Raw genomic sequence first — 26,528 nt, 5'->3', positions numbered from 1 at the left:
GAAAACATTAGGGCTGAGGACATGACCCAAGTGATATAACACCTGCCTAGCAAGTACTAGGCCCTGAGTTCAACCCCTAGTACCACCAAGAAAAAAAAAAAAAACATTGTTTAGGCCAGGTATGGTAGCTCACTTCTGTAATCCCAGCTACTCAAGAGGCAGAGGAAGAATTGCTGTTCAAGGCTATCCTGGGGAAGAGTTAGCAGGACCCCATCTCAATCAATAGGCCAGGCATGGTAGCATGTACCTGTGATCCCAGCTACGAGGACTGTGGTCTGAAGTCAGCCCTGGGCAAAAACAAGAGACCCTATGTGAAAACTGAAAAGCGAAAAAGGGTCGGGCGGCATGGCTTAAGTGGTAGAGTGCCTAGCAAGCACGAGGCCCTGAGTTCAAACCTCAGTACTGCCAAAAAAAGAAAACATTTAAACAAGTAGGGGTTGCATGTTTATTGGTACTTTAAGCCTATGTACTTAAAATCTGGCAGTTTGAAACTCCTTGAGGACAGGGGACTGCATCTTACTATAGAGTCAAATCTGTATTCCCACATCATCACCTCTGTCACTTAGCAATACATAATACTGCTCAGTAAAAGCATTTAACACACATCTACCCCTGAACCATCCTTATGTCTAGAACATTCTCCCAAATTTCTCCAGTGAATCATCCTTATGTCTAGAACATTTTCCCAAATGTCTCCAGTGATATTTTGGTTGTCTACCTTGATAACAGAAGGTTTTGTTGGAGTTTTTTTGTTAGTTTGTTTCTTTTACATTTTGTATGTTTGATGTTACACTAAGCTTCTGGTTTGCAGACTTTTATAACATTTATTAGTTTAAAACAATAATACTGATTGCTTACATTTCCATTAGAATTTACATATTTATTTTAAATTGTTTAAGACCATAGATTTCAGCAGTCAGACTTCTTGGACTCTTCATTTTATTCTGGTGTTTTCAAACTTTCTTGACACTTAACACATAGTAAAAAGTAGACTTTGGATTGTGACCTGGCAGGCACACTAATACACACACACACACACACACACACACACACACACACACACACACTCACTCACTCACTCACTCACTCACTCTCTTATATAGTCTTATGCCAGAAGAAAATTCATCAAAATAGTGTTCACCTTAAAATGGTCAGTGTTCTACAGTGTTTTCTGTTCTATTTCTGTTTTTGCAGTGGGGGTTCTGTGGCTTTGTACATTCTAGGCAGGCATTAGTACTTGATAGGTACCACTGAGCTACAACCCCAGCTCCTATCTTTTTTTTTTGAGACAGGGTCTTGCTATGTAGCTCAGACTGGCCTGGAATTGCAGTCCTGTCTAAGCCTCCAGAGTGTTAGAATTACAGGTGTGCTTGGCTTCTGTTTCATTTTTGAGCCAGTGATAAGACTTAAGAAACCAAAATTCATTACTACAAGTTCTAGGGAATGTTCACTGTGCATCACTTATTCTGCTAACATGGTCAGTACTTTACCATTACTTCATATCTGTGGCAAGTTGCATGTTGTGTTTGGTTTCTTCTGTAAAATGGAGACAATAGTGGTGTCTGCTTCAAGGGGACTGTTGTTAGTAGAAACCGCACAGTGCTTGTATATAATCAGCACTTGTGTGTTAGCATCCTATTGTTTCTGCTGTCATTATCAAAATTACTTCAACTTAAACTTCCCTTTCTCTTTCAGAAACACTGCATAAAGTATGTACTACAATATTGCTTAGTTTTCATTGTATATTACATTTTTCCACTGGATATAATTTAGATGTCATGAAATGCATAGATTCTTAGTATTCAGTTCAGTTTGACAAATGCACACGTCCATATAACCCACACTCCAGTCAAGACACAGACATTCCTGTCAACTGAAAGTTATCATGTGCCCTTTCCAGGCGATGGGCCCCAATACCAGTACCATTAGTTTAGTTTTGTCTGTTCTACAACTCATCTAAACAGCCACACAGAATGAATCCTTTTATACTTGCCTTTTTTTAATGTCAGTATCGTGATGTTTGTGTTCATCATTGTCACTGTATGTACAGTAATGTGTTCCTTTTTGTTGCTGTGTGGTACTCCACTGTATGAATGTGTCACATCCTATATTCTTTTCTTGATTGATATCTGACTGTTTCTAGTTTGGGGCTATAAGGCTGCTACAGACAGTTGTGTAAAGTCTTTGTAGATAATGTGGTCTCATTTCTTTTGGATTAATTCTTACAAATGGAACTATAGAGAGTTATTTTTCAACCTTTATGAAAAGTTTCCAGCTCAGTTTTCAGGGTAGTTATATGGCTTTGTTACTCTCAGCAGCACTGTGTGGCTGTTCTAATTTTTCTTCATTGCTTCCAGCATTCAGTGTTGGTGGTGTGTAATTTCAGCAGTTCTCATGCTGCACAGTGGTATCCTGTTTTGACCTATGCCTCCATGGTCACTAATGAGTTGAGCACTTTTTCATGTGCTTTTTGGCCATTTGGATTTTTGGGTCTGTGGTCTTATTTCTTTTGTGTGCGGTATGAGGTAGCTGTTGACTTTCATTGTATTTTAAGAGATGTATACTCACTTGGAGAAACGATTAGGGCAACTAATTGCCTAACATGTGTGAAGCCCTGGCTTCAATTGCCAGCACTAAAGAGAGAGAAGAGAGGGGAGGAGAATAGAGTGAAGGGGGGAGGGAGGGAAGGAAGGAGAGAGAGATTGGGACTAGAACTTTCTATTTTTTTCAGTTAGAATAAATGTGCCATTCCAGAGAAATGTTAACAGGGTGGGGGTGGGTTATGCAGGTGGGAGGGAAATCTATGTACCTTTAGCCCAGTTCTGTTGTGAACCTAAAACTGCTCTAAAAAATAAACTAATTAAATACTTTAAAATCCTTAATTTATGTCCAGAGCATTCTCCATCAATTCACTTGCTTTTGCAGTCATGTTCAGTCGCTATTCACATATTCTTCCCCACCTCAAGAAAGGTATTCAGGTGGACCCAGTTCAGAATGTATACTCATTTCAGCCACATTCCTGGACTGGAAAAATAAAACAACAAAAAGATAAAAACACTCAACACATTTTATGTCAATCTCATTAGAGCTTTACAGAGGACTCTGAGATGTGAATGTCAAGGCAGCTTCTTTATGCTATTTACCCATATGCTTAGGACTAGCTAAAATTGCCACATTTGGATTAGTCTTGAATGGAATTTGAAACACTGGAATCAAATAATAGTAAATGCTCACCTGCCCTTATGCCAGTAATTGGTTTTATGCATGTTTATGCTTTCAGATTGCCCCGAGGGAATCTCTGAAGCTCTTTCTCTGTTTTTACATAAAAATTTTCTCTCTTCACTCTCATGTTAACTTTTACAGTTTTCTAAGGTTGAGGGGGTGAAGCTCACTGGTAAAGTACTTGCCTAGCATGCATGAGGCTCTGGGTTCCATACTAGTATAACACCCCACCCTACCCCCAAATAAATCGTACCATTTTCCAAAAATTGAAGTTTAATTCAAATGAGGCTAAGACTAAATCCTCTTATTCTCAGTATTATCATACATTAAAATCTATTTCTCTTTCAACAAGTTGTAAAAACTTTAGAACAGCTGGATGTGGTGGCTCACATCACACCCGTAATCCTAGCTTCTCGGGTCACAGTCCCCTGAGGTCTGCCCTGTGCAAAAAGCTTGAGTCCCTACCTGAAAAATAACTAAAAACAAAAAAAGGGCTGGGGGAGGGCTCAAGTGGTAGAGGGCCTTTCTAGCAAGGGTGAGGCCCTGAGTTCAAAATAGTGCCGGGGTGGGGGGCAGGGGGGAAGGAAAAGGAAAGGAGAGGAGAGGGAGGAGAGGAAACTTCAGAACAAGACTATTCATGTAATATTATCTTTATCCAGAATAATTGCTTTATTTCTATTTGCTTGGGCACCTTTTTGTTTTGTTTTATCTTTGTTTTTGTTTTTGAAATCAGGTCTCCATGTAGCCCAGGCTGGCCTCAAACTCAAGTCCTGCCTCAGCCTCTAGAGTGCCGGGACTATAGGGTGCACCACCACATCTGGCTCATGAAGCTTTTTAAAGTTTCATCAGAAACTCCAGAGTGACCAACTCAGCAATTAACCAGTTCAACTTGTATATGAGAATGATTCCTTTTAACATGTTTTTGGTAGTATTAATAAAAATCAGTTTTGATTCATGTTCTTTTCTTTTTCTGGTTCTTGACATAGAAGAATTCAGAGTGTTTTTTAAGAACTACAGTGTTAATATTGCTGATTACTTTCAAAAGTATCACTTCAGAATTGCCTCAAATGTCAAAGATGCATCCTAATCCAATTATAGTACCAGCCCAATACTAGCCTAAGTCTTAATTAAAACCTCATAGTTGAATATAAAACCCTGAAAAAGTGTGTCTTAATTCTTTATGTTTAGATTCAGTATCACTTTTCATATAGGTGATTGATAATCATCCAAAGAGTAGAGACAGATTTTCTGCCCTAAGATTGGAATAAATAAATGCATGTGTTATGCACACATCTTACTGAGAAGCGGGGAGGAGGTAACTACTTTATATATATATTTTTTTATTGGTAGAGGTGGGGGGAGGTTGAGACCAGGTCTCCCTGTGTGGCCTGTACTGATCTTGATTTCATGATTATCCTGCCTCAACTTCCTGAATGCCTGGCTGTATTTCTTTTTGAAGTTAATAATAGCGCAGCTGAAACTTTTGGAAAGCAAGTATGGCAGATTCCAAGGATGTTATGTGATTGTATTTTAAGCTTTCAGTAGTGGTGCATTTCATTCAGCCTGTGACAGTAAAAATAAGTGAGTAATAGATGACTTAGTGTGTTCTGTCTTCTATGATAATACCCTCAGTCATGGAATCCGTCTAACAAGCCAGTTATTTTCCTTTCTATAAAATTAAAGACCATCATGTTCATGACAGTGTAGGAATTTCTTTTGGGTAAAGTGTACATTGTTATGGACATAAAAATATTGAAACTGCAAGAAATTGGTCTACTTTAGCTTTATTACTTAAGTTCTCCAAAAACTCAAACCCAAGGTCATGTAAAATTCCTCGTAAAATAGCTGGAATATCATTATTTAGAACTCAGCCTTGACACTTTTGAGTATGGGTCTTCAATTTTTTTTTAAGTTTGTTTTTTTTTTTTTCCAGCACTGGGGTTTGAACTCAGGGCCCCATGCTTACTAATCACTTGAGCCACTCCACCAGCCCATGGGTCTTCAAATTTTAACCTGATAAGTAAATGATATTGGCAGCATATCTCATCATTTGCCTTGTGGTGGCCAGTCTCCAGGATAGCCTCTAGTGCTCCCTGCCTCTTGATATTCATACCCTGTGTAGTCCCCTCCTAAATTTACCAGGGTTGGTCTATATCACCAATAGAATACATCAAAAGTAATGATACATTACTCCCAAGATTAGGTTATAAAAGTCACTTAGATACTCGTCTTAGTTGCTTGCATGTGTTTGTTCTGCTCCCTTTCCCTCCTCTCTCTTCTCTCTGTCTTTTTCTTCCCTTGCTCTGTGGCAAGGCCTGTGCTAACAGCCATGTGGGTAAGCTTGGACATGCATTCACCAGCCCCCATCATGGCTTCAAAAGACCCTCATTCAGAACTACCCAGCGAAGCCCTCCCAGATTCCTGACCCTCAAAGACCATATGAGATAAAAATATTTATTATTCAATCTGCTAGGTTCTGGGGTGTTTGGTTATGCAGTACACACTTCTATTAAAGCCCTTTCACACTTCAAATTTTAACATTTGTTTTTAATTGTTGTTATATTTGCACTGTTAAACCTGATACAGTTCACCTGATTGAGTCTTTACATTGGTTGAAAATACCATATTGCATCTCTCCTTTTCCAAGTGTTTGATGTAATAAATACAGACATTGAATTCACCTTTTCTATAGTTGGGCCCATATTAGGATATAGTCAAAAGAATTGCTATATGACAAGGAGCCTTTTAAAAGTTATTCCAGAGATCTTTTTCATTTATAGGTGAAGTCATCTATTTTATGTAACTTGTAATTACTGTGTAAGTGACTACAGAATTACTGTGAAGTACTTCAAGAGAAAACAGACAGCCTAACAACTGTTCTCAGGCTGAAACCTCACCAAAGAAGCTCCTTGTCTATTACTTGTGACTCTGGTGCTTATTAATTATATAGAATAATCACAGTGTGGGTTTTAAAAAGTCATATTTTTAGGATTAGTTAACTGTGTACTCAAACCTGAGAGACAGCTTCTCAGCAGATCTGATGTCAAGGTCATGAATTGTAGTCTTGGCTTCTACTTTTCCACCCTACCTTCTCCATGATGTTCTGAAAAGATAAAGGCCATTAAAAATTTGTGCTTATTTTTTCTATTTCCTTTTGCCCTAAGCAATTTTAGTACCAGTAACCATTCCTTCACCAATACTAACCATACAGATATGGTTATAAATAAAAAATGTGACTGAAAATGGTATTTCAACTGCTTGAAGAGCCTTTCTCTTGCCTCTTTTGGCAAACATTTTTCTAAATATGGATTTGTCTTCGGATATGGGTAGTTACAAATAGATACTTTTGTTGAATCCTAGATTGTCAATGTCATGTTTTTATACAAAATTTAATGAAGCATATTCTTGGTGAAAGGAAAACATTGATGGATCCCGTGTTGTTTGACCCCGTTGCTTATAAAAATGTAACCAGCTTTTCAGTTTTACTTTCACTGTGATATAAACTAAGAATAGAAATGGCTGGCTCAAGAGTTGATCTTTTCTTTCTCATCCTAAATGGCAGATTATTCTGAAATACTACTGAGAATTTCCCTTTTAATTTGGACCTAAAAAATTGAATTGTTTTGGACTCTTTCAAACCTCTCCACACTTTAATTCTCCTCTATCCATATATATTTCTTGCATATAAGTATCACCAAAATACTCCAATAATGTTATAACAAGATAGTTGTAATCAAACCAAAAGTTAAACCCAGAGGCTTCTTTTTTGAAGCTATTTGGTTTGTTGAGACAGACTCTGTATGTATCCCAGGCTGACATTGAACTCCAGGGCTTCCTGTGTCAGCCTCCTGAGTGTTGGGATTACTGGTGTGCGCCACCAGGCCTGGCGTAAGACCCACGGCTTCTAACTGGGCTTTGAACACTTTCCAACTGATACCAACACAAATCCGTACAGAAGGCTAAGTGACTCCTGGGATATAAACTTTCACAGTCAACAAAGAAGGCATCCAATTTTCAGTATTGAAATGTACTTCTGCATTATAGAAACCCTGTGTTTGCATTATTTTTTTAAGGTTCTTTTAAATTAAAGCATAGCTATTAAATTTTGAATTCCCACTTTTTAATGAGCTCCTATTTATGAATGGCAGTACTAAGAAAATATTGCTAATAGTGTTTTTAAATGGGTAAAGGACAGTTTTCATAAATAGGTTTAATTTCCACACTAAGATTCCACCTCACCCCTGTTAGAATAGCCATTATTAGCAACACCACGAACAACAGGTGTTGGCGAGGATGCGGGGAAAAAGGAACCCTCTTACACTGCTGGTGGGAATGTAAACTAGTACAACCACTCTGGAAAAAAATTTGGAGGCTACCTAAACATTGATCTACCATTTGATCCAGCAATCCCACTCTTGGGGCTATACCTAAAAGACTGTGACACAGATTACTCCAGAGGCACCTGTACACCCATGTTTATTGCGGCACTTTTCACAATAGCCAAGTTATGGAAACAGCCAAGATGCCCCACCACTGACGAATGGATTAAGAAAATGTGGAATTTATACATAATGGAATTTTATGGAGCCATGAAGAAGAATGAAATCTTATCATTCACAAGTAAATGTATGGAACTGGAGAACATAATTCTGAGTGAGGTTAGCCTGGCCCAAAAGACCAAAAATCTGTGTTCTGTCTCATATGCAGACATTAGATTAAGGACAAACACGACAAGGATTGGACTTTGATCGCATGATAAAGGGAAAGCACACTTGGGAGGTATGAGGATAGGTAAGACATCTAAAAAACTAGATAGCATTTGTTGCCCTCAACGCAGAGAAATTAAAGCAGATACATTAAAGCAACTGAGGCCAATAGGAGAAGGGGACCAGGAAGTAGAGAAAAGGTGAGATCAAGAAGAATTAACTTAGACGGTAACACACATGCACAGGAAATCAATGCAAGTCAACTCCCTGTATAGCTATCCTTATCTCAACCAGCAAAAACCCTTGTTCCTTCCTATTATTGCTTATACTCTCTCTTCAACAAAATTAGAAGTAAGGGCAAAACAGTTTCTGCTTGGTAGCGAGGGGGTAGGGAGAGAGAGGAAGAGGGCGGGGGAGTAACGGAGGGGGTGGGGGGAAGGGGAAGAAATGACCCAAACACTGTATGTACATATGAATAAAATAAAAAATTTTTAAAAAGTTACAATAAGCCTTATAGGAAAAGGGGGGTTAATACATGCCCTTTCTCTCACTTCCTCCATCTTCTCACCTCAAACTTCATTGTCTTTCACATTTCTATGTTATCTGCATCATATTTCTCTCTCCCCAAACCAGTTTCTGTGCTCATGATCCCACTTTTACATGGTCTACCGTGAGTGCCCTGAAATGGCACTGAGAGGGAGGGGGCGGAGTGGGTGGTAAGGGAGGGGGTGGGGGCAGGGGGAAGAAATGACCCAAGCCTTGTATGCACATATGAATAATAAAACAATAAAAAAAAAGAAAGAAAAAATAAGTAAATAAATAAATAAATAAATAGGTTTAACTTAAATTACATATTACTTCACTGTGATTTTGTTGTCGTTTGTTTTGCTTTTTGAGACAGGGATTCACTATCATAGCCCAGGCTGGCCTCAAACTCACAATCCTCCTGCTTCAGCCTCCCAAGTGCTAGGATTACAGGTGTGTACCACCATACCTTTGCAGTGCATTTTTTAGAAAGTTTTCTCAGTCCTGTGTAAACACTTTATTTTGCTGTGGTTGTTGTAAAGCATCTCCAGGAACATTCTACTATCTGTAGTAATGAGTGGCACTCTGTCCACCTGCATGTAAATGCGATACTCACATGAAGTAGCATTTAAAGCTCTTCCTAGCAGAGACCTGACAAAGAGGGGAGCCTAACTATATCTTTTAAGCCATCTCCTGAGCCTTAGAACCCTGACTTAGCACCCAGGCCCAAAACCCTGAACTGTGTGCTAAGCACAAGCCTGCATCCCCTTCTCATGTTCTGACTCATCCAAAACTCACCAAGCCCTGAAGGAGAAAGCACTATGGAAGATAGCAGCTGAACAGAAACTAAGACAGGGTAGAATTTGGCAGCAGGTAGAAGGGATTTGTCTGTACCTTTGGTTGTGAGTGGCTCTACCCCACTATTGGCCCATCGACAGCAAAGTCAAGCTTCATGTGTACAAATCACAAGTACTCCTAGGTTTTAATGCGAAGTCAAGCTTCATGTGTACAAATCACAAGTACTCCTAGGTTTTAATGCGATCATATTTATTTTTGCATCCTTTATATATCTGCTGGCACCTTTCTAGGCCTCCTAAGTATATAAGCTCACAAAATCATCATGCTTAACATTTTAGAAATACGAATGCCATAACACAAAGAAAGGTCAGATATACTTGCTGGTAGCATAATCAGATGTAAGCAGAGGCAGCGAGCATGGTGGTTAGGATACAGACATTGTAGCCAGGCTGGCTGAGTTTAAGTCCCAGTTCTGATAGCTTGCTAGATATGTTATTTAACCTTTCTGTAATAGTTTCTCATCTGTAAAATGAAGATGATTGGCACTACTTTGTAGAGTTGTAAAAATTAAATAAGTTAATATGACCATAAATGCTTAGAACAATGTTTAATACATAGTGAGCTCTCTGTAATAATAATATACCATGCCACCTTTCTGATGTTGTTTCTATAGTTGAATGGCTCAATCTAATTTTTATTCAGCAGGTTATACCTTTCATGTATAACTACTAGATATTTTATTCATCTTCTCAATGGTTGTAAAAAGCAAAACACTTAGTTATTTTTCTCTTTCCCAGGCTCAACACAGAGATACTTTCATTGAAGAACGCTATGGGAAATATAACATCAGTGATCCTTTAATGGCTCTACAGAGAGATTTTGAAACACTAAAGGAGAAAAATGATGGCGAAAAGCAGCCAGTCTGCACAAACCCGCTCTCTATTCTCAAGGTGGTGATGAAGCAGTGCAAGAACATGCAGGAACGCATGCTGTCCCAGCTGGCAGCTGCTGAGAGCAGGCACCGAAAGGTAGGTTCAGCCTTGTAGATGTGTGCTGCATAAACCCTTGTGGCAACTCTGTGAATGATGTCTGATTCCTTCTTGTCAGCTGCCAGTTTTCACAGTAATTCAATTAGGCGGGTCTCATGGGGACCAAAAAGGTCTTCAGCTCACAAAGGAGTCAGAAGGTACAAAAGAGAGCACAGGTTATTCCAGATGCTAGTTTAGTGAATGTGCCAGATCCATTATTTCAGATGGCATTCCTTCTCGATGTGTCACTCCAGAACACTTGGTATGTTTTTTTCAGATCTTGATCATCTAAACTTTGGCAACAAACTGGGGTTTAATCAAGCTTGTAGCTGAACAGAGTGTTCTCTATTTGCTTACTTAAGTGATAAATAGAAAGATTAACAGGTATTTGGAGAATGCTGCATCCCAGAGAGCAGGAGGGCAGAAGAGAGAATTTACCTGACTACAAACACAAGCCAGGAGATTATTTTCAGTTATTCCTACTTTTGAGTTTCATCAGGTTTTATTGCTCATGAACCATAAACAGTTCCTGGGGTTGTTTACCTTAAAGTTCTTATACCCTGTTAGGGGAGAAGGTAGAATGAGAGTGGGAGAAGGAGGGAGGGAGGGAAGAGATTGGTTCTGACTGACAAGTGCGCAGAAGATATTTGGCTAGAATTTTCAGTTTTAAAACTATCAGTTTAGATTTATACCAATAAGGGGGCATCACTGCATGTTGCAGGAAACATTTTAATCAGAAAAATTAATTTAACAATTTGGTGGACTTCAGTTTACTTTTATGGTTATCTATATTAGAGCCAGCTGCTTAAATTACATCTTGATAAATTGCCCACGTTCAAGGTCTTGCCTGTGATCTTTTCTTTCCCTTCACAGAGTCCAAATGAAAGGCACTTCCTTAACTGTGGATGGGCCTCAGATGTTCCACAGTGCCCCAAAAAATAAACAGAACGTCAAAAGTTTATGCATTTTTGTGGGAATTGTATTTTTTTTCATAGCTTTAATCAAATTCTCTAAGTTGCCCAAGACCCAAAAAAGTTTAAACTTCAGTCTAGAATGAGGTATTCTGGAAACATTTAGTGTCAGTGGGTTGGAGTAAATTGCCTAAGTTTGGAGGGCTTTTACATCATTCTGTAAGAAAATCTTCACCACATCCTTGATTGATTGGCAGGCCTTATTTCCACTTTATCCAGGGGTCACTGAGTTGTGCTGAAGGGCTTGGCTAGGTGTCATGCCCATGGAAGATGCAGTGTTGTGATAATTTGCAGGTCTAGGTGACTGAGGAAGAGGAAGAAGTTAAATATAATTCAAAGTTCATTAATACTGTATTTAATGTAAAATGTTTAAGTGAGTACTAAATTTTTGAAACCAAGTGCCTATTTATCCGTAAGTGTTTTTCAAAGTTGAACTCTGACTTTGTTAGAAATCAAATGGGATCTACAGGCTTATAATTAGGGTGCTCATAGTCCCAGTTTATACCTGTCACTTCAGCTCTCAGAAACATTTGAATAGTAAACAACATGGTTACTTATAATGACAAATGGAGTTTTCTAACCCACTTCTTCCCATTCTTCATCCTCTCTAGTACTCAGAGGCAGCAACTTTTATCTTTTAGCCATTTATTTTGGTCACTAACCTCTATATATCCAAATAATGTACTGCTCTCTCTTGTCTTAGAGAATTACGTTACTTCTTTTTATGATCAATGCAGATTTAGTTATCTTACACTGCACCTTCCTCTCCCCTTCACCTCTTCACATTTTTCCCAGACAGATTTAACCCCCTTCTCTGTCCTATCTGGTATCCCAAATCCTAAGCCTGTCAAGTTCTGACTCTTCAGAGGATGAGCATCTGGCTTATGCTTGGGCAGTAGTAGGAACCAGTACTATCATTCTATGTGCAATAATCTGGATGAGGGGACAAATAACTCTTCTGAAAATACAGACTTTGAATCTCCTGGTTTTCATTTTTTTATTAGCACATATTAATTGTACAAATTGTGACATTTCCACACATACATGTAATGTACTTTGATCAAATAACCCCCTCTGTACTCTTTCTTACCATCCCCCTTTTAAATTATTGTAAAGCTTTCATTCTGTTTTTATATATTTAGATGAAATACTTAGATCATATTCACCCCCTCTTTACCCTCTCCTTTCATCCTCCCTCTCCCACCCCAAACCAGTTTCTCTATTTTAGATTCAGGTCATTAATTTTATTTTTTTAGGTCTAGATTCCATATATGAGAGAGAACATAAGATATTTATCGTTCTCAGTCTGGCTTATCTTACTTAACATGATCTCCAGTTCCATCCGTTTTCCTGCAAACAACATAATTTCATTCTTCTTTATGGCTGAATAATACTCCATTGTGTATATATACCACATTTTCTTTATCCGTTCACTGGTCGGCAGAAACCTAGACTGATTGCCATAGCTTGGCAGTTGTGAATAGTGCTGCTGTAAACATGGGGTACAGGTGTCTGTATTGTATGATGACTTTCATTCCTTCAGATATATACCCAGGAGTGTAGAACAGGGTCCTATGGTAGTTCTATTTGTAGTTTTTTGAGGAGCCTTCACACTGATTTTCATAGTGGCTGCACTAATTTACATTTCTAATAACCAGTGTATAAGGGTTCCTTCTGTCCCTCATCTTCACTAACATTTGTTGTTTGTTTTCTTGATTACCATTCTAACTGAGGTAAGATGGCAACCTCAGCATGGTTTTGATTTGCATTTCCCTTATCAGCCTGCCTGTGTTCTGTGCCTTGTCTCACTTCTCCCACTAAAGCGCCTACCACGTCCATCCAGTTTCTCTCTCTTTGGGGCACAGTGGCTCCCTCCCTTTACTGAAGTTGTTACCACTCCTCCAGCCTTTTACTTGAAATGTTATTAAAAGCCTTGTCTACTAAAGTCTGTCTTTGTCTTTGTGGGATTTTAGTCTTTTCATTCCATTTCTGTAATTTCAGAGGGCTCTCAAGAGAGAGAGAACCTAGCATATTTAGCCAAAAGCCTGTCAATTTTAAAGGGGGGATTTGTGTTGCAGAAAATTTTCTTTCCATTCATAAAAATTTTTATGTGTCAAAATTATGAGAAATGGCCATTGGCTGTGCCCTGGAGGTCTGGGCCAAGGCACTTCCCAAGCACCAGCAGAAGCTACTGAGTAATCCATTGCCATTCAGAACAGTGTGTGGTTATAGGCAGGATTTTGTTGAAAATGTCCCTTTAAATCTATATTCTTAAAATTGAGCTTAATCCTTTGGCATCAAGGTAAGTGGAATAGGGGTAAGCAAGATAATTAAAAGGCCTTATGAAAACTCTCCACTTAGGATCCCAATAATTGAGCCTTCTTGCCTGCAGGATGAAGAGAATCTTTTCACTTCTTGTCTAACTATGTAAAAAACATATCTTATTAATTAAGCAAGGCATCGACTGTTGACTATTTGAAATGTTTAGTCACAGGCTCTCCCTCTACCCTAACCCACTCCTGTCTTTTTTCCTTAGTTTTTTGAGACAGGGTCTTGTGTGTAGCCCATGCTGGCCTCAAACTCATGATCCTTCTGGCTCTGCTTACCCAGTGCTGGGATTTCCTCCAGCTCCCTTTTTGATGCCTATAGTGATTTGAGCATTAAGAGGAACGCCTCAGCTTTTCTGTGGCCCCATCTTTCTCCATCACCTACACCTGGGTCCAAGTCACACCAAATTGCCTGCAGCTTCTAAGACTTTCTATTAATCTTGAAAACCTTCTCAGCCTCACAGCTAATTAGTTGCTGCTTCTCTCTGCTTACATTCCATTCTGCCCATACTTCAAGTAAATATCTGTTTGCTAGTACGTAGCTTACATGTCTTCCATCCTGTTAGACGGTGTGTTCCTTGATGGCCCTGGCTGGATTTCATTTGTTTTCTCAGTCTGGAACTATCTTAAGTGTTTAGTTAGGCACTTGTGTTATAAGTGTGATTACTTGATATTTTGAAATGAATTTTAAAAAATTTTTAAAGGTGATCTTAGACCTTGAAGAAGAAAGGCAAAGGCATGCACAGGACACAGCTGAAGGAGATGATGTCACCTACATGCTGGAGAAGGAGAGAGAGAGGCTGACTCAACAGGTAACTATGGTGAAGGGATCACAGCAGCATTGTCTGGAATAGCATTTCTCAGGGCTTATCCCTCAGGATGCAAGGGATTAAAAAAAGGCTCTGTGGTCAAAGAGTCTGGGAACTACTGGATTAAACAAAATTAAACAGGTTTCTAAGTATGCAAAATTACATTGTGAGTCTTCAAGAACAAGATTTGAATATAGTCCATGTTTAGCACATCTTGTGTTTCATAAAATCATGTGGGTTTTTTTTTGTTTGGGGGATTTTTTTATACATAGATCTCTCACTGCGGAACTCTCATTCTGTACAACACACTTTGGGGAACCATAACTTAGAGCTGTAGCTTTCAGACTTTTGGAGTAAGAGCTCCAGCGAGAAATGCTTTGCATCTCAGGAGACGACACAGACCCTGGGCTGCCTGCAGTGTACATTGATGTATTCTCATTTTTTTAGAATTCTTTTGTTTGTTTGTTTGTTTGTTTTGGCAGTACTGGGGTTTGAATGCAGGGCCTTGTGCTTGCTAGACAGACATGCCCTCAGCCCATTCTATTTCATTTTTTTAAAAATTCTGATCATGGATCACTAAACTGATTTCTCCTTTCCCCCTCATTCAGAGTCTCTGTGCAATAAATAATGCTGGAAAACAAAACAGACTACATTTTTCTAAAGAGTATGATTCAGAGTTAGGCGTGATGGTGCACGCCTCTACTACCAGTGCTCAGGAGGTTGAGACAAGAGTTGGAGGCCAGCCTGGGTTATACAGTAACACCCTGTGTCAAAAAACCAAGAATAACAACAAAAAGAGCATGATTTCAGTTTACACCAAGGGCAGTGACTGATGCCTGTAATCCCAGCTACTCAGAAGGCAGAGATCAGGAGGGTTGCGATTTGAAGTTGGATCTGGGCAAAAACAGGAGACCCTACCAGAAAAATAGCTAAAGCTAAAAAAGGGATGGGGATTTGGCTCAAATGGTAGAGTGCCTGCCTCACAAGCATGAGAGCCAGAACTGCAAGAGAGAGAGAGAAAGATAAAATTTTAAAATAGTGTGATTCAAATGCAGCTATTTATGTTTGTTCATCTTTAAAACCAGAGAAAATTTTGTTTTCATCAGTGTTGACCTCCCCCACAATATCTGGTTTATATCATTTTCTGTTATTGTTTTGGTTGGTTCTGTGTACTCTCCACATACCTCAAACACAGTGATGTATCATATTCCCACTAATAACCCTAAGACAGTTAAGAACTACAAATGCTTCTTAAATCATCAAAGAAAGAGTAAATCATAGTATGTGCAGTTTTTGTGTTATCTCATGCAAATGCTATTCTAAACTATTTCTAATTCTTTAGAAATAACTACTTTTAAGTACCATAGCATACGTAGTAATCCCATATACTGAAGGGCAGCTAGCCAGGACACTACTTGATCCTAATTTTTCAGTATATCTGTTTTCTTACTCTAATCAAGATGTGTGGTGGTATTTTTTTTCTAGTTGGAATTTGAAAAGTCCCAAGTGAAAAAGTTTGAAAAAGAGCAAAAGAAGCTCTCTAGTCAGCTGGAAGAGGAGCGCTCCCGCCACAAGCAGCTGTCATCCATGCTGGTGCTTGAGTGCAAGAAAGCCACCAGCAAGGCAGCCGAGGAAGGGCAGAAGGCGGGAGAGCTGAGCCTGAAACTGGAGAGAGAGAAGAGCCGGGTGAGTAAACTGGAGGAGGAGTTGGCAGCTGAGAGAAAACGAGGCTTGCAGACTGAGGCCCAGGTGGAGAAGCAGTTGTCTGAGTTTGACATTGAAAGGGAGCAGCTGAGAGCAAAACTGAACCGAGAAGAGAACCGGACCAAAACTCTGAAAGAAGAGATGGAAAGTTTGAAGAAGATAGTGAAGGACCTAGAGGCTTCCCAGCAGCACAGTAGCACTGATGAGCATTTGAAGAAACGCGTCACCATGTCCAAAGGCACAGCAACTGAGCCTCCCATGCTGGTGTCTGTATTTTGCCAAACAGAGAATATTCAGGCAGAAAGAACCCATGGGAATGTCATAGCCAAGGTGGCAAACACTGGTCTTCCTGGTCCCAACACGCCTACTTACTCGTATGCAAAAACCAATGGCCATTGTGATCCAGAAATTCAAACTAACAGGGAGTTGATTGCAGGCAACAGTGTAGAAAATCAAGTGCCTCCACGAGAGAAGTCTGTGGCATTGCCCCAAGAGAAACCAGTGGAGAATGGTGGGTGTTCTGTGGGAACTGAGACTCCAGTCCCAATGCCCAGTCACCTTCCCTCTAGTGGCAGCTCACTGTCTCCCAGCAGCACTGCCTCCTCCTCTCTCACATCCTCTCCTTGCTCTTCACCAGTACTAACGAAACGCTTATTGGGCTCATCAGCTAGCAGCCCTGGCTACCAGTCATCCTACCAGGTAGGGATCAACCAACGGTTCCATGCAGCTCGGCACAAATTTCAGTCCCAAGCAGATCAGGACCAACAAGCCAGTGGTCTACAGAGCCCTCCATCCAGAGATCTGTCCCCCACCCTTTTAGACAACTCCGCCGCCAAGCAGCTGGCCCGAAACACAGTCACTCAGGTGCTCTCCAGATTCACTAGCCAACAAGGGCCAATCAAGCCTGTTTCTCCCAATAGTTCTCCATTTGGTACAGACTATCGAAATTTGGCCGGTACTGCCAGCCCAAGAGGTGACACCAGCCATTCACCTGCTCCAGGAAAAGTGTCCAGCCCTCTGAGCCCTCTGTCTCCAGGAATCAAGTCCCCAACCATCCCCAGAGCTGAGAGAGGAAACCCTCCACCTATCCCACCCAAAAAACCTGGCCTCACTCCTTCTCCATCTACTGCCACTCCACTGACCAAAACTCATTCCCAGGCGTCCTCTGTGACCACCACAGAAGACCTTGCCAGCAGCTGTTCTAACACTGTGGTGGCCAATGGCAAGGACGTTGAGATACTTCTGCCTACCAGCAGCTAGTTCCTAGGAATGAGTCCCCACATTTGACATTCCATCAGATTTCGTCCAAGAACGCAGTTAGATCATTGAGTCAGATTATGTTATTTATTTTGATAGTAGCTAAAACCATCTGTATAATACACTTAGTGTATTTTACTTTTTTGTATTTTTTTAAGTAGAAACTGAGTAGTTTGGATTTTTGTGGCTCTTATCTCTGTACTGAGCTAGAAGGGCACCTCAGAGACAGCTCTGGCTCAGCAGTCACCGTCATGCTGTGATGGAGGAAGCTAATTAAGTACCAGGTGGTGATCTGCTGTCTATTTTGAAACTAGAATTACTCAACACTCATTTTGAATTACGCAGAAGTGTTTCGTGCAGATTTTTATTCCAGATGAACATGTTTTAAAAGTGCCTGAAATAAGACTGCCATGTGAATGTGTTTCTGCAGCAAAAACAAAAACTGGATCATATAATTGCAGAAAATGAGATCCTCTGTGAATTCTGAATGTTAAAAACCTACACTGCTTTTAGTCCTCTTTTAATGTTTTTAATACAGCTTTGTATTCTGGAACAAGGCTGCATGAGTAGAATGGGAATCCTTCAAGGTGGGTGTGAACTCTCCATGTAGCTGAGCTTTGTGGAGCTCTCGAGGAACACTCCTGAGCACTAAGCAGTTGGGGTGCTGATTTCTTGTACTTTTGAAAAATTAAGTCACTCCCAATTTTCCTCTATAAATCTTGAGCAGAATGAAATCACATCTCCATTCAAAATGTCTGCAAGCATCTACTGTTGTGTAAGGAACTTCTGATTCTGTTTGCTTTTACTTGAATAGGAAATGGTTATGCATTCTGTATAAAAGTATTTTGTAACAGAATGAAATCTTTATAATCAAAGAGCAATAACTTTAAATTCACTCTTTGTAATCTTATAAGTCAGAATTATACAGGTTTTACCAAATTGTTACGTTTATTCTCCAAGCTGCCAGCACTTGTCTGTATCTGTGCAACCAAATTAACTTTTGCCCAAGTGGAAGTATACATGTGTTTGTATAGATACACACCCCTTTACATGTTCAGCATACACACACTTAGACATAAATATTAGTGTGATTATGTCTTTGGAGTTTGCAATATAGCACAAAGGACAAGTAGAATTGCATGTTAAGATTACCTACCAAAGCAACTAGATGTGGCTGGGACCCAGTCAAGGGCAGAATCCCTTCCATAGGAAGTAGGGAAATTCCAAATGAAGCCCAGGTCTTCAGCACCACAAAAATGCACAGCTAAGTACACCCAAGGCCCGTGTAAATGAGTGGACAGACCACTCCCCTGAGTGCTGCCAAACAGGTTGGAATACTGGGAGCTGTAGCAAACTGAAGTGCCCCAGCCTCATGCATCCCTGGGTCATCCCTGTCAGCTCCAGTTGCTGCCATGCAAGAATGCTGTACCAAGGCTACCACCTCTTCAAATGTTTGTGAAATCCAAATTTTCATGAAAACATTTCCATTAGAAACATTCTTGTTTCGGGGCTGGCGGAGTGACTCAAGTGCTAGAGCGCCTGCCTAGCAAGCTTGAGGCCCTGAGTTCAAACCCCAGTGCCACAAAAAGAAAAAGTAAGAAAGACTCATTTTTTAAATATCAAGAACTGATTAAAAATTTTCTTAAGTGCTGCTGGTTAAACAAACATGTCTGTAGCTGGATTTAGCTTGCAAGCTGCCAAGTATCAACTGCTTTCATTCTAGAAACTTCTGCCATTTGTATCATAGTAAATTTGTACAGACAGAAGCCTCCAAATTTTTCACTGGGTAGTCCATAAAATATGACTCTCCAGGGCTGATGGAGTGGCTCAAGTGTAGAGTCCTTGCCTAACAAGTGTGAGGCCCTGAGTTCAGACCCCAGTACTGCAAAAAATACGACTATCCACCTGTTCCAAACAGGACTCTCCACAACTCGGCTGAGACGTGGTGATTATGTGATTTTTGTGTACATGGAGGGAAAGAGGTGTGGTGTCTTCACAAACATCCTAGCCAGCATTTAGCCAGCAGCCCCTAACCTGCTGTAAATTGTTTCCTTTTAATCCAATAGGAGTTGACTGAGGAAAGTCAGGTGATGGAAACTAAATCATAACAGAAAATACTAATGACTCCACAGCTTATAGTTTGATTAAGGTAAATATTTTAGATATAAAAATGCTACTAATGCCCCAGGGTGTCTACCAAAATGATGTAGGGAGTATCTTAAACTGTGCAAAGTAGTTATGCTTTGAATTTTATTCCCATTGCATAGCCAAAATGGAACAGTGTTGATAAAATAGCCAAACCTTCTAATCAGGAGGGGAGGCTCCAGGCCAGAGTATTATTACCTCTCTTGCTTTAACTGGTAATCTTAAAGGTTGCATTATGCTCTTCCTTTGTTTGGGGATAGATATATAGAGAGAGATACTATAAGGGAGTTTATTTCTTAGGAAGTGCACTGAATAATGTATTTCTTTTACAGTGTAACATGGGTGGGTGGGAATATGCAAAAGAAATGTGTATTTTTGCTAGTTGCCTATCTTCTGAGATAAATAAGCACAATCCTGCAATGGATCCAATAATTCAGTTAGATATTATAGATTAGTATTTAAGTTTTCTGTAGATCGTGTGTGTGCTTAGTACAAGTTTCATGATTCATGTTTTGGTATTAACCCACGTTGAAAGAGCTGTTACTGGTCAGCAGATTATAATGACACGTAACATACAAGACAAGCATTGGCGAGTCATTAATGGTTGTAAAGCCAAATGTACCAGGCAGAAGTCTTCATTTTTATACCAGTCAACATTAAAACAAGCTAAATCATACCATTTGGGGAAAATAGTCTTGTTTGTACAAAGTGAATTTTGTTGCACAATTGAGCATATTTTGTTGGAGAAGGGGTTTTGGTGGCCTAGAGGGAGCACTTGATAATGTCTTTGAAAAACGAAATGAGTCAACAGACCCATCCAGGTTAGACCCAGTGAAGAATTGGGACATTGGTTTTCTTTAGAACCACAGAACTGGCAAAAAGCCTTTGCCATAATCCAATCTGAAATTAAAAACAAACAGCAACGAAAAACATCTGGGGGCTTTAGACCTTTTTAAAATATTAGAAAAGTTATAGAATATATTCCCAGAAAAGTAGTTATGCCTATATGCCAAATAGATATTGCTTCACAGGAACAAAGACCTGAAGCGCTACAGGTGACTATACACTCCAGCTTAAGAGTACCTGGTCCTGTCCTGCCCTCTAACTGCACAAGTGACTCATGCCTCCATTGCTTTTCCAGTGCCATTGCTGCTGCTCTGGCTGCAATGTCATTTGTAGCCACACAAAAGCACTTGAAAATCCTGTGATGTACAAAAGATGTTCCAACAGCGTGGATGTTTACGTATCTTGAGTTTTCAGCATGTAAGCCCATTGATGATGATTTCAACAAACACTAGCTGTATCCGGTTTCCCATGATAGCCTCAATGCTGCCTTGTCAATTTGCGTGTGAGTGGGGAAGGATTTATTAAGAGTGCTTCTGATGTGTAGTCCTTGAAACAGAACTTCCAAATGTCTTGAAATGCTGTCTTCAAAATAGGATATGTGGGGCGAGGGTGTGGCTCAATCATACAGCACTTGCTTAGCACACACAAGGTGGTGGGTTCCATCCCCAGCACTGAAGGTGTGGGTGGGGGTGTGGAGTTGTTTTCATAATGATGAGTCAGAGGTAGGCAATGAGCATTTTTTCACAAGAGTTATTTTTAGCTGCTATTTAAACCAGTTGAGAAAATTTAAAATTGTGTTCATCCTTCTATTCATCTATCTGTGGACAAATCACTAGTATAAGAATGAGGGAGACTGGGATAGTGCTTTTCAAACTTTATTGTCCTTAAGGATAACCTAGGAAGCCTACTTAAAAGTAAAGACTCTGGGATGGGGTCTATGGCACTGATGATGAAGGTGGCCTGAGGGTCACATTTTGATAAATAGTGCTTCATAGCCCTCCTCTGCCCTCCCACAATTTATCTGTGACTTGAGGAGGTACCTTAAGCTTCTGAAACTGTTTTTGCTAGTGTCAGTGACATTCACAGTCAAGAACACCTACATGGGTACCAAAAGAGCACTATGCTAGTGACTTCTCAACACATCACTAGTAATCCTCGCAAGGGTTTCGAGGTACATTATCTCTAGTGTACTAATGAGGTAGTTGAGGAAAGAATTTATACAAGGGCCTTTAGTGACAGCCAGGATTTCAAACCTGTTGCTGAAAGAAAAACCCTGAGAGGTCCTAAATTTAATCATAGAGGGCAGGAGGAGAGATGGGAAAAAACTACAGGCTGAAAACCTCATGACTGGTCACCAAGGTCTCCACATCCTATTTACATACAAACGTTTCGAACTGTTAACCCCAGCCAGTCCAGAAACTACAGTTACTTTTTATGGATTGCCTTCCTATCCCAGAGCAGCCTTACATAATCCTGTCCCTCTTACCTTTTGCCAACACAGGTTCAGTGTTAACAGTACTCTCCTTCCCCAAAGTTCATTTAAAAACCTGCTAGCTGTAGGTCCAGTGGACGTTTTCTAATTGCTCCCCAGCCCTGCTGCTGGTAGTTGCAGGAACTTGTCCCAAGACCTGGTCCTTTTTCTGCCTGGTATTTATAGTAGCTCAATAAACCTGGTTATGGGCTGGTGGAGTGGCTCAAGTGGTAGAACACCTGCCTAGCAAGCATGAGGCCCTGAGTTCAAACCCCAGTACTGCCAAAAAGAAAACCTGTTTAATTTTAGAGATCTTTCTGTCTCAGGAGTTTGAATTAAACACTGCCAAAAGGCTGGGGGGTAAAGGGCTAGAGGTATGGCTCAAGCAGGTAAATCCCTGCATAGCAAGCACGAAGCCCTGAGTTCAAACCCCAGTATTGCCAAAAATAAATAAAAATAAATTTTAGAAAAGGCTTGGGGATGTAGCTTCGTGGTGCTTAGTATGCACCAGGTCCTGGGTTCAGTCCCCAACATACCCAAACACTCTTGTTAAAAGGCAGAGGTTGAACAACATGTCCTTCCATAAAATAAGTAGTTTCAATGGGCTGAGCAGAGGAGGTTGGATTTATAGGCAGAAAAGAGGTTTGGTCATTTGAAAGTTACTGTCCTTGTGAGGTAGAGACAGAGACGATAGAAAAACAACTGATGGGTTAACTTGGGTTACTTTTTTGGAAGGATTAAAGTTGTTGTGCCATTGAAAATGGCCTGACTGGGAAATTTGGTGCTCTTTCTGGATTTTTCAGGTCGGATAAAGTTAGATGATGTGGAAGCTCTGCATGAGTGACTGTTTTGATTTTTTAGTCTTGGTTTTTCAGAGTCTGGTGCAGGAACCTTGTCCAAAAATATCCTCTTGTAATTTTTATTTAACAAAGTGCTTTGCCTTTTCACTACCTGTGTTTCCCAAATCTGGGGGTCCAAGTGAATATGGTTGAGTAGGCCAAGATGGGACTCTAAATAAGTACCTGGGATGAGTTTTAAGATTGAGCAAGGTCAGAAAACCCTGCTGGGCTCCACACTGCTCCACCCTGTCCCCAGGAGTGAATCGTCAAATTTACCTACGCCTGGAGACCTTGGTCCATCAGATAAGTGAAATCCAAACCAAGGTCTTTCTTAATTATTCCTCAAACAAAGATCTAAATGATCTAAGAAGAGGCAGAAACCAACGTAGCTATTAAAGAATGTAACAAGTTTAAACCTGTTCCCTGCCCTCAGGGTACAGTCAATTTAGCTGATAAAACAAGGACCCAAAAAGTTACATGATTCCAGAGACAGCATTCAGGAAGCTAAGGCAAGAGGGGTTTGAGGCCAGCCTGGGCTACATGGTGAAACCCTCCCTGCCTCTAAAAAAGGGAGGGAGGGGAAGGAAAAGCCATGTAGCCATATAGTTGTTGAAGGTGGTGGTTCTGGCAAAAGCACTGGTGCCCAGAGGTGGCGGAGCTCTTTGGGGGCAGGAAAGGAACAGTGTTGAGTTTTTTTGTTTTGTTTTGATTTAATTTTGATTTGTCTGGGCCTCTGCAGCCATCTCCCTGTTTGCTTTAGGCTTCTGTTAGCTCATGGGATTCACGGATAAGGTCAGAGACGAGGAACAGTAGTTCCCAGAGCTGAAGCCTGAATGAGGGAGGCTGACAGACACCAATGTGTGACTTCTGCAAGGTGGGGCAGTGTAAGAAGAAACTCCAGGCCACAGCACACCAGGAACATGCAAAAAGACAAGGTGAGAAGACCTTGTTGCCAAAACACATTTCCTGTAAATGTCCACTCCTCCCCATTGCCCTTCTACCCTCCAAATCTCTATCAGCAAATGAGAGAAATGAAAATTGGGCTTTGAAAGGAATCAAATGGTTTGGGACCCTTGCAGGTGACATTTCCTTGGAGGGACGTGAAAAGCAACTTGTCCCCAAAGCCTCCTGTCTGTTACCACACCTTTGTGAAATGCTTGGCACTGAGAAATCACTGGGAGTCACCTATCTAATGGAATAACAATCCTACTCACAAGATGGGGTGTGGCTTGTGCTTGACTTGCCCTGGGTCCCATCCCCAGCACTGCTGAATAAATAAAAAGAATCCTACTAATTCAATGTGACACTAGGCAGTGACACCTAGGTGCCCCTTAAGGAATGAAGGATATCTTTCTCTATGTGCAGGGAATACTGACAGAAACCTTGACTGGGAAAAAAAAAGAAAACTTGACCAAGGTCACATCCCCTTCCATATGAGGATATCCAAGGATGGATTGGTGCCAAGTGCTGGGATTACAGCTGTGAAGAACCACAACCACACCTGGCTGAAGTTTATATTTGTCTCCTTGTCCTGAATAGAGAGAACTCTGGAGGTCATCCTACCTCAAAACCACCAGAGAGCTGGCTGAGATCTTTATTGATCCATTTCTCCCTCTGCCCATCCTGCTCCCTTCCCCCTTCTCCCTCCGTGTAGATCCCAACTGTCAGCCTGCTTCTGTCTGTCCAAGTCTACTCTGTTCCTTTAGGTCACAATTAAGTCCTCTAAAGGAGAGACACATTTCCTGAATATATGGCGCCAAGGTCTTGATGAAGTATTTTACATGTGTTACTTCATTTTTATCCACACAACTACTAAAGGAAGTAGACATCCCTACTAGACAGGGTAAGGTCACAAGGCTGCTGAAACAATTAATTGTTCAAGGTCCTACAGCAGAGCGGGGCTGAGATTTGGAGTCACAACTGGGATTCAGATCCTTACCCATTTGACTTTCAAAGCTACACTCCTACCACTAGTCACACAATCGTTTCAAAGCAGTTAAAAGGGCAGGGAGTGTAGCCCAGTGCCAGGGCTCATGAGATGTCCTGGTTTCAATCCCTAGCACCAAAAACAAAACCAGTAGTACACTTGGGGAGTTTCAAAGTGTGGCCTTAGCAGTCTCGCTTCCCTGAGCTGACATGGGCGCTGGCTGCTCCTTGAGGCCCTCCCTCCTCTCATCTTCTCCACAGTGCCTGCCTTTGATCCTGTTACCTGGCTTGCCCCATATTTCAGGCCTTGCCCTCTGTCTAGGCCTCAAGCTGCCAGCCACATTGTTGCCACAAAAATCCTGCCCTCATCACTGAACAGGTTTGACAGCTGGGGTGAGGGTGGAGCAGGAGCTGATGGAGCGAGAGCTGATGGAGCTGCTGCTCTCAGCCTGTGCTCGTCTGTCTGGTGCTAGCTCTAGGCAGCACTTACTCATGAAGGCAGCCTTGCTCCTCAGGTGTGGCCAAGAAGCCACCAAGGCTGGGAACATCTCGGGAGGCTGACTTGCCACACCTGTCTGTGGACGTGGAGCGTTGAGTGTGTGAGGAGAGACGACTCCTGGTCCTCTTTCTCCACCTGAGCTCAAACCCACAGCTCCCCCAGGAACAGCCCATGTCCCTTCCCTGTAGTGCACACCGTCCCACACCCTCTTCCCCCAACCCAAATCAAAGCCTTCACAGGCTGTTTGTGCCTGAAAACAGATGGTGTCCTCAGGAAGCCCCAGACCCAAAGGGATTAAGGGTGGTGGGGCGGTTTGGGGGTGGTGACAGGGCATACACAGGCCCATTCTGTATCCCCAGCATGTTTTCTCTCTCCTGAGTCTTGGTGAGTCAGCGCCACGGGGCCACACACAAGGCTCCCATTCAGGGCTCGTTTTCCTTTTGCTGTAACTCAGAACTTGGCATCTCTCACTCCCTCGTTCTCTATGTGGGCCTTATTCTCGCCATGGGAAAGCTCTGCTCCCTGCCCTACGCCTCCTCACTCTGCCCCAGCACCCCCACACCCACATTCCTCATCACTGCTTGCTGGGAGGTGGCAGCTGGCCACAGCCGTGCAGGACATAGAACAAAACACACATATTGCATCACTACATCCTCCTCACGTTTGCAACAGGTATCTGTTGCTGCTGGTTCTTCGCCAGCCCTGAGCTAGGCTGAGAAGGACCGACACACACACACACACACTGTGCCTGCCCCTCGTTTATTCAGCAAATGGTTATTAAGTGCAGACTCTTCTGTCAGCACACAAGGCCTGTAATTTACTCTCTGGTGATAGAACAAATCCCACAGAGGTGACAACTCAGGGTGGCCTCTGGGCAGGACACAGCAGGTGACTCAAATGAGCTGTGGGGCTCCGAGTGCCTAGGAGTGCAGGACGACCCGTGGGTCTAGAGGCTTAGGAAGCACTTGATTTAAACAGAAGGCTCTTGCTTTGCCTCACTGGGGGTGTACACTGTATACAGCAAGGCTGTGCAAGAGCTTAGTCGTTCTCTGTGTGGCTCTGGGCAAGGGAGTTGACTCTCCCGGCATCAGTAAAAATAAACACGGTGTGCGCACCGCCCCCTCGGGGATTTCTGCTGTCCCGGGCTTATCTGTCCCTGTGCCGGTGGGCGCCGCCGTGGGCAGGGCGGGTGCAAAGTGTCAAGCGGGCTCCTCCGGCCCGGCAGCCCCGCCCCCTTCTGAAAGCCGAGCTGCGCGCGCCCCCCGCTGGTAGAGACGCCCTTGACCCTGTCCTGACCCGGGCGGCGCTGCGGCCAGGAGGGGGCGCTCGTGGGGGGCGCTCGTGAGAGCCGCCGGCGCAGGCAGAGCCGCGCCCCGGGTCCCCGCGCCCAGCCCCGCCGCCTCCCCAGTGGCCTCGTGCCCTCGTGTGCGGTGTTCCCTAAGCCACGGAAAGAGG

General features: G+C 41.8%; 1 protein-coding gene and 1 long non-coding RNA gene across 3 annotated transcripts in view; one reads left to right on the top strand and one right to left on the bottom strand.

The window, feature by feature from the left end:
- Window positions 1-20,168, top strand: part of Cttnbp2nl (CTTNBP2 N-terminal like) — a 42,548-nt gene extending 22,380 nt beyond the window's left edge. For both annotated transcript variants that reach the window (XM_020156571.2, XM_074050765.1), the window contains exons 4-6: window positions 10,049-10,279; window positions 14,282-14,389; window positions 15,872-20,168. In XM_020156571.2, the coding sequence (XP_020012160.1) occupies window positions 10,049-10,279; window positions 14,282-14,389; window positions 15,872-17,350 (1,818 nt within the window). In that variant the 3' untranslated portion in view covers window positions 17,351-20,168. The remainder of the gene's footprint in view (window positions 1-10,048; window positions 10,280-14,281; window positions 14,390-15,871) is intronic.
- On the bottom strand, window positions 2,768-6,433 carry LOC141414931 (uncharacterized). The gene is made up of 2 exons (XR_012439939.1): window positions 6,236-6,433; window positions 2,768-3,024 (listed from the first exon to the last, which is right to left on the bottom strand). It is a non-coding gene; the product is annotated as an uncharacterized lncRNA (long non-coding RNA).
- Window positions 20,169-26,528: the final 6,360 nt, after the last annotated feature.

The sequence above is a fragment of the Castor canadensis genome, chromosome 12 (genome assembly GCF_047511655.1).
Source record: "Castor canadensis chromosome 12, mCasCan1.hap1v2, whole genome shotgun sequence".
NCBI classification, from domain to species: Eukaryota; Metazoa; Chordata; class Mammalia; order Rodentia; family Castoridae; genus Castor; species Castor canadensis.
Note: the sequence above shows the minus strand (reverse complement) of the source record. Positions and strands in the feature narration are given on the sequence as shown.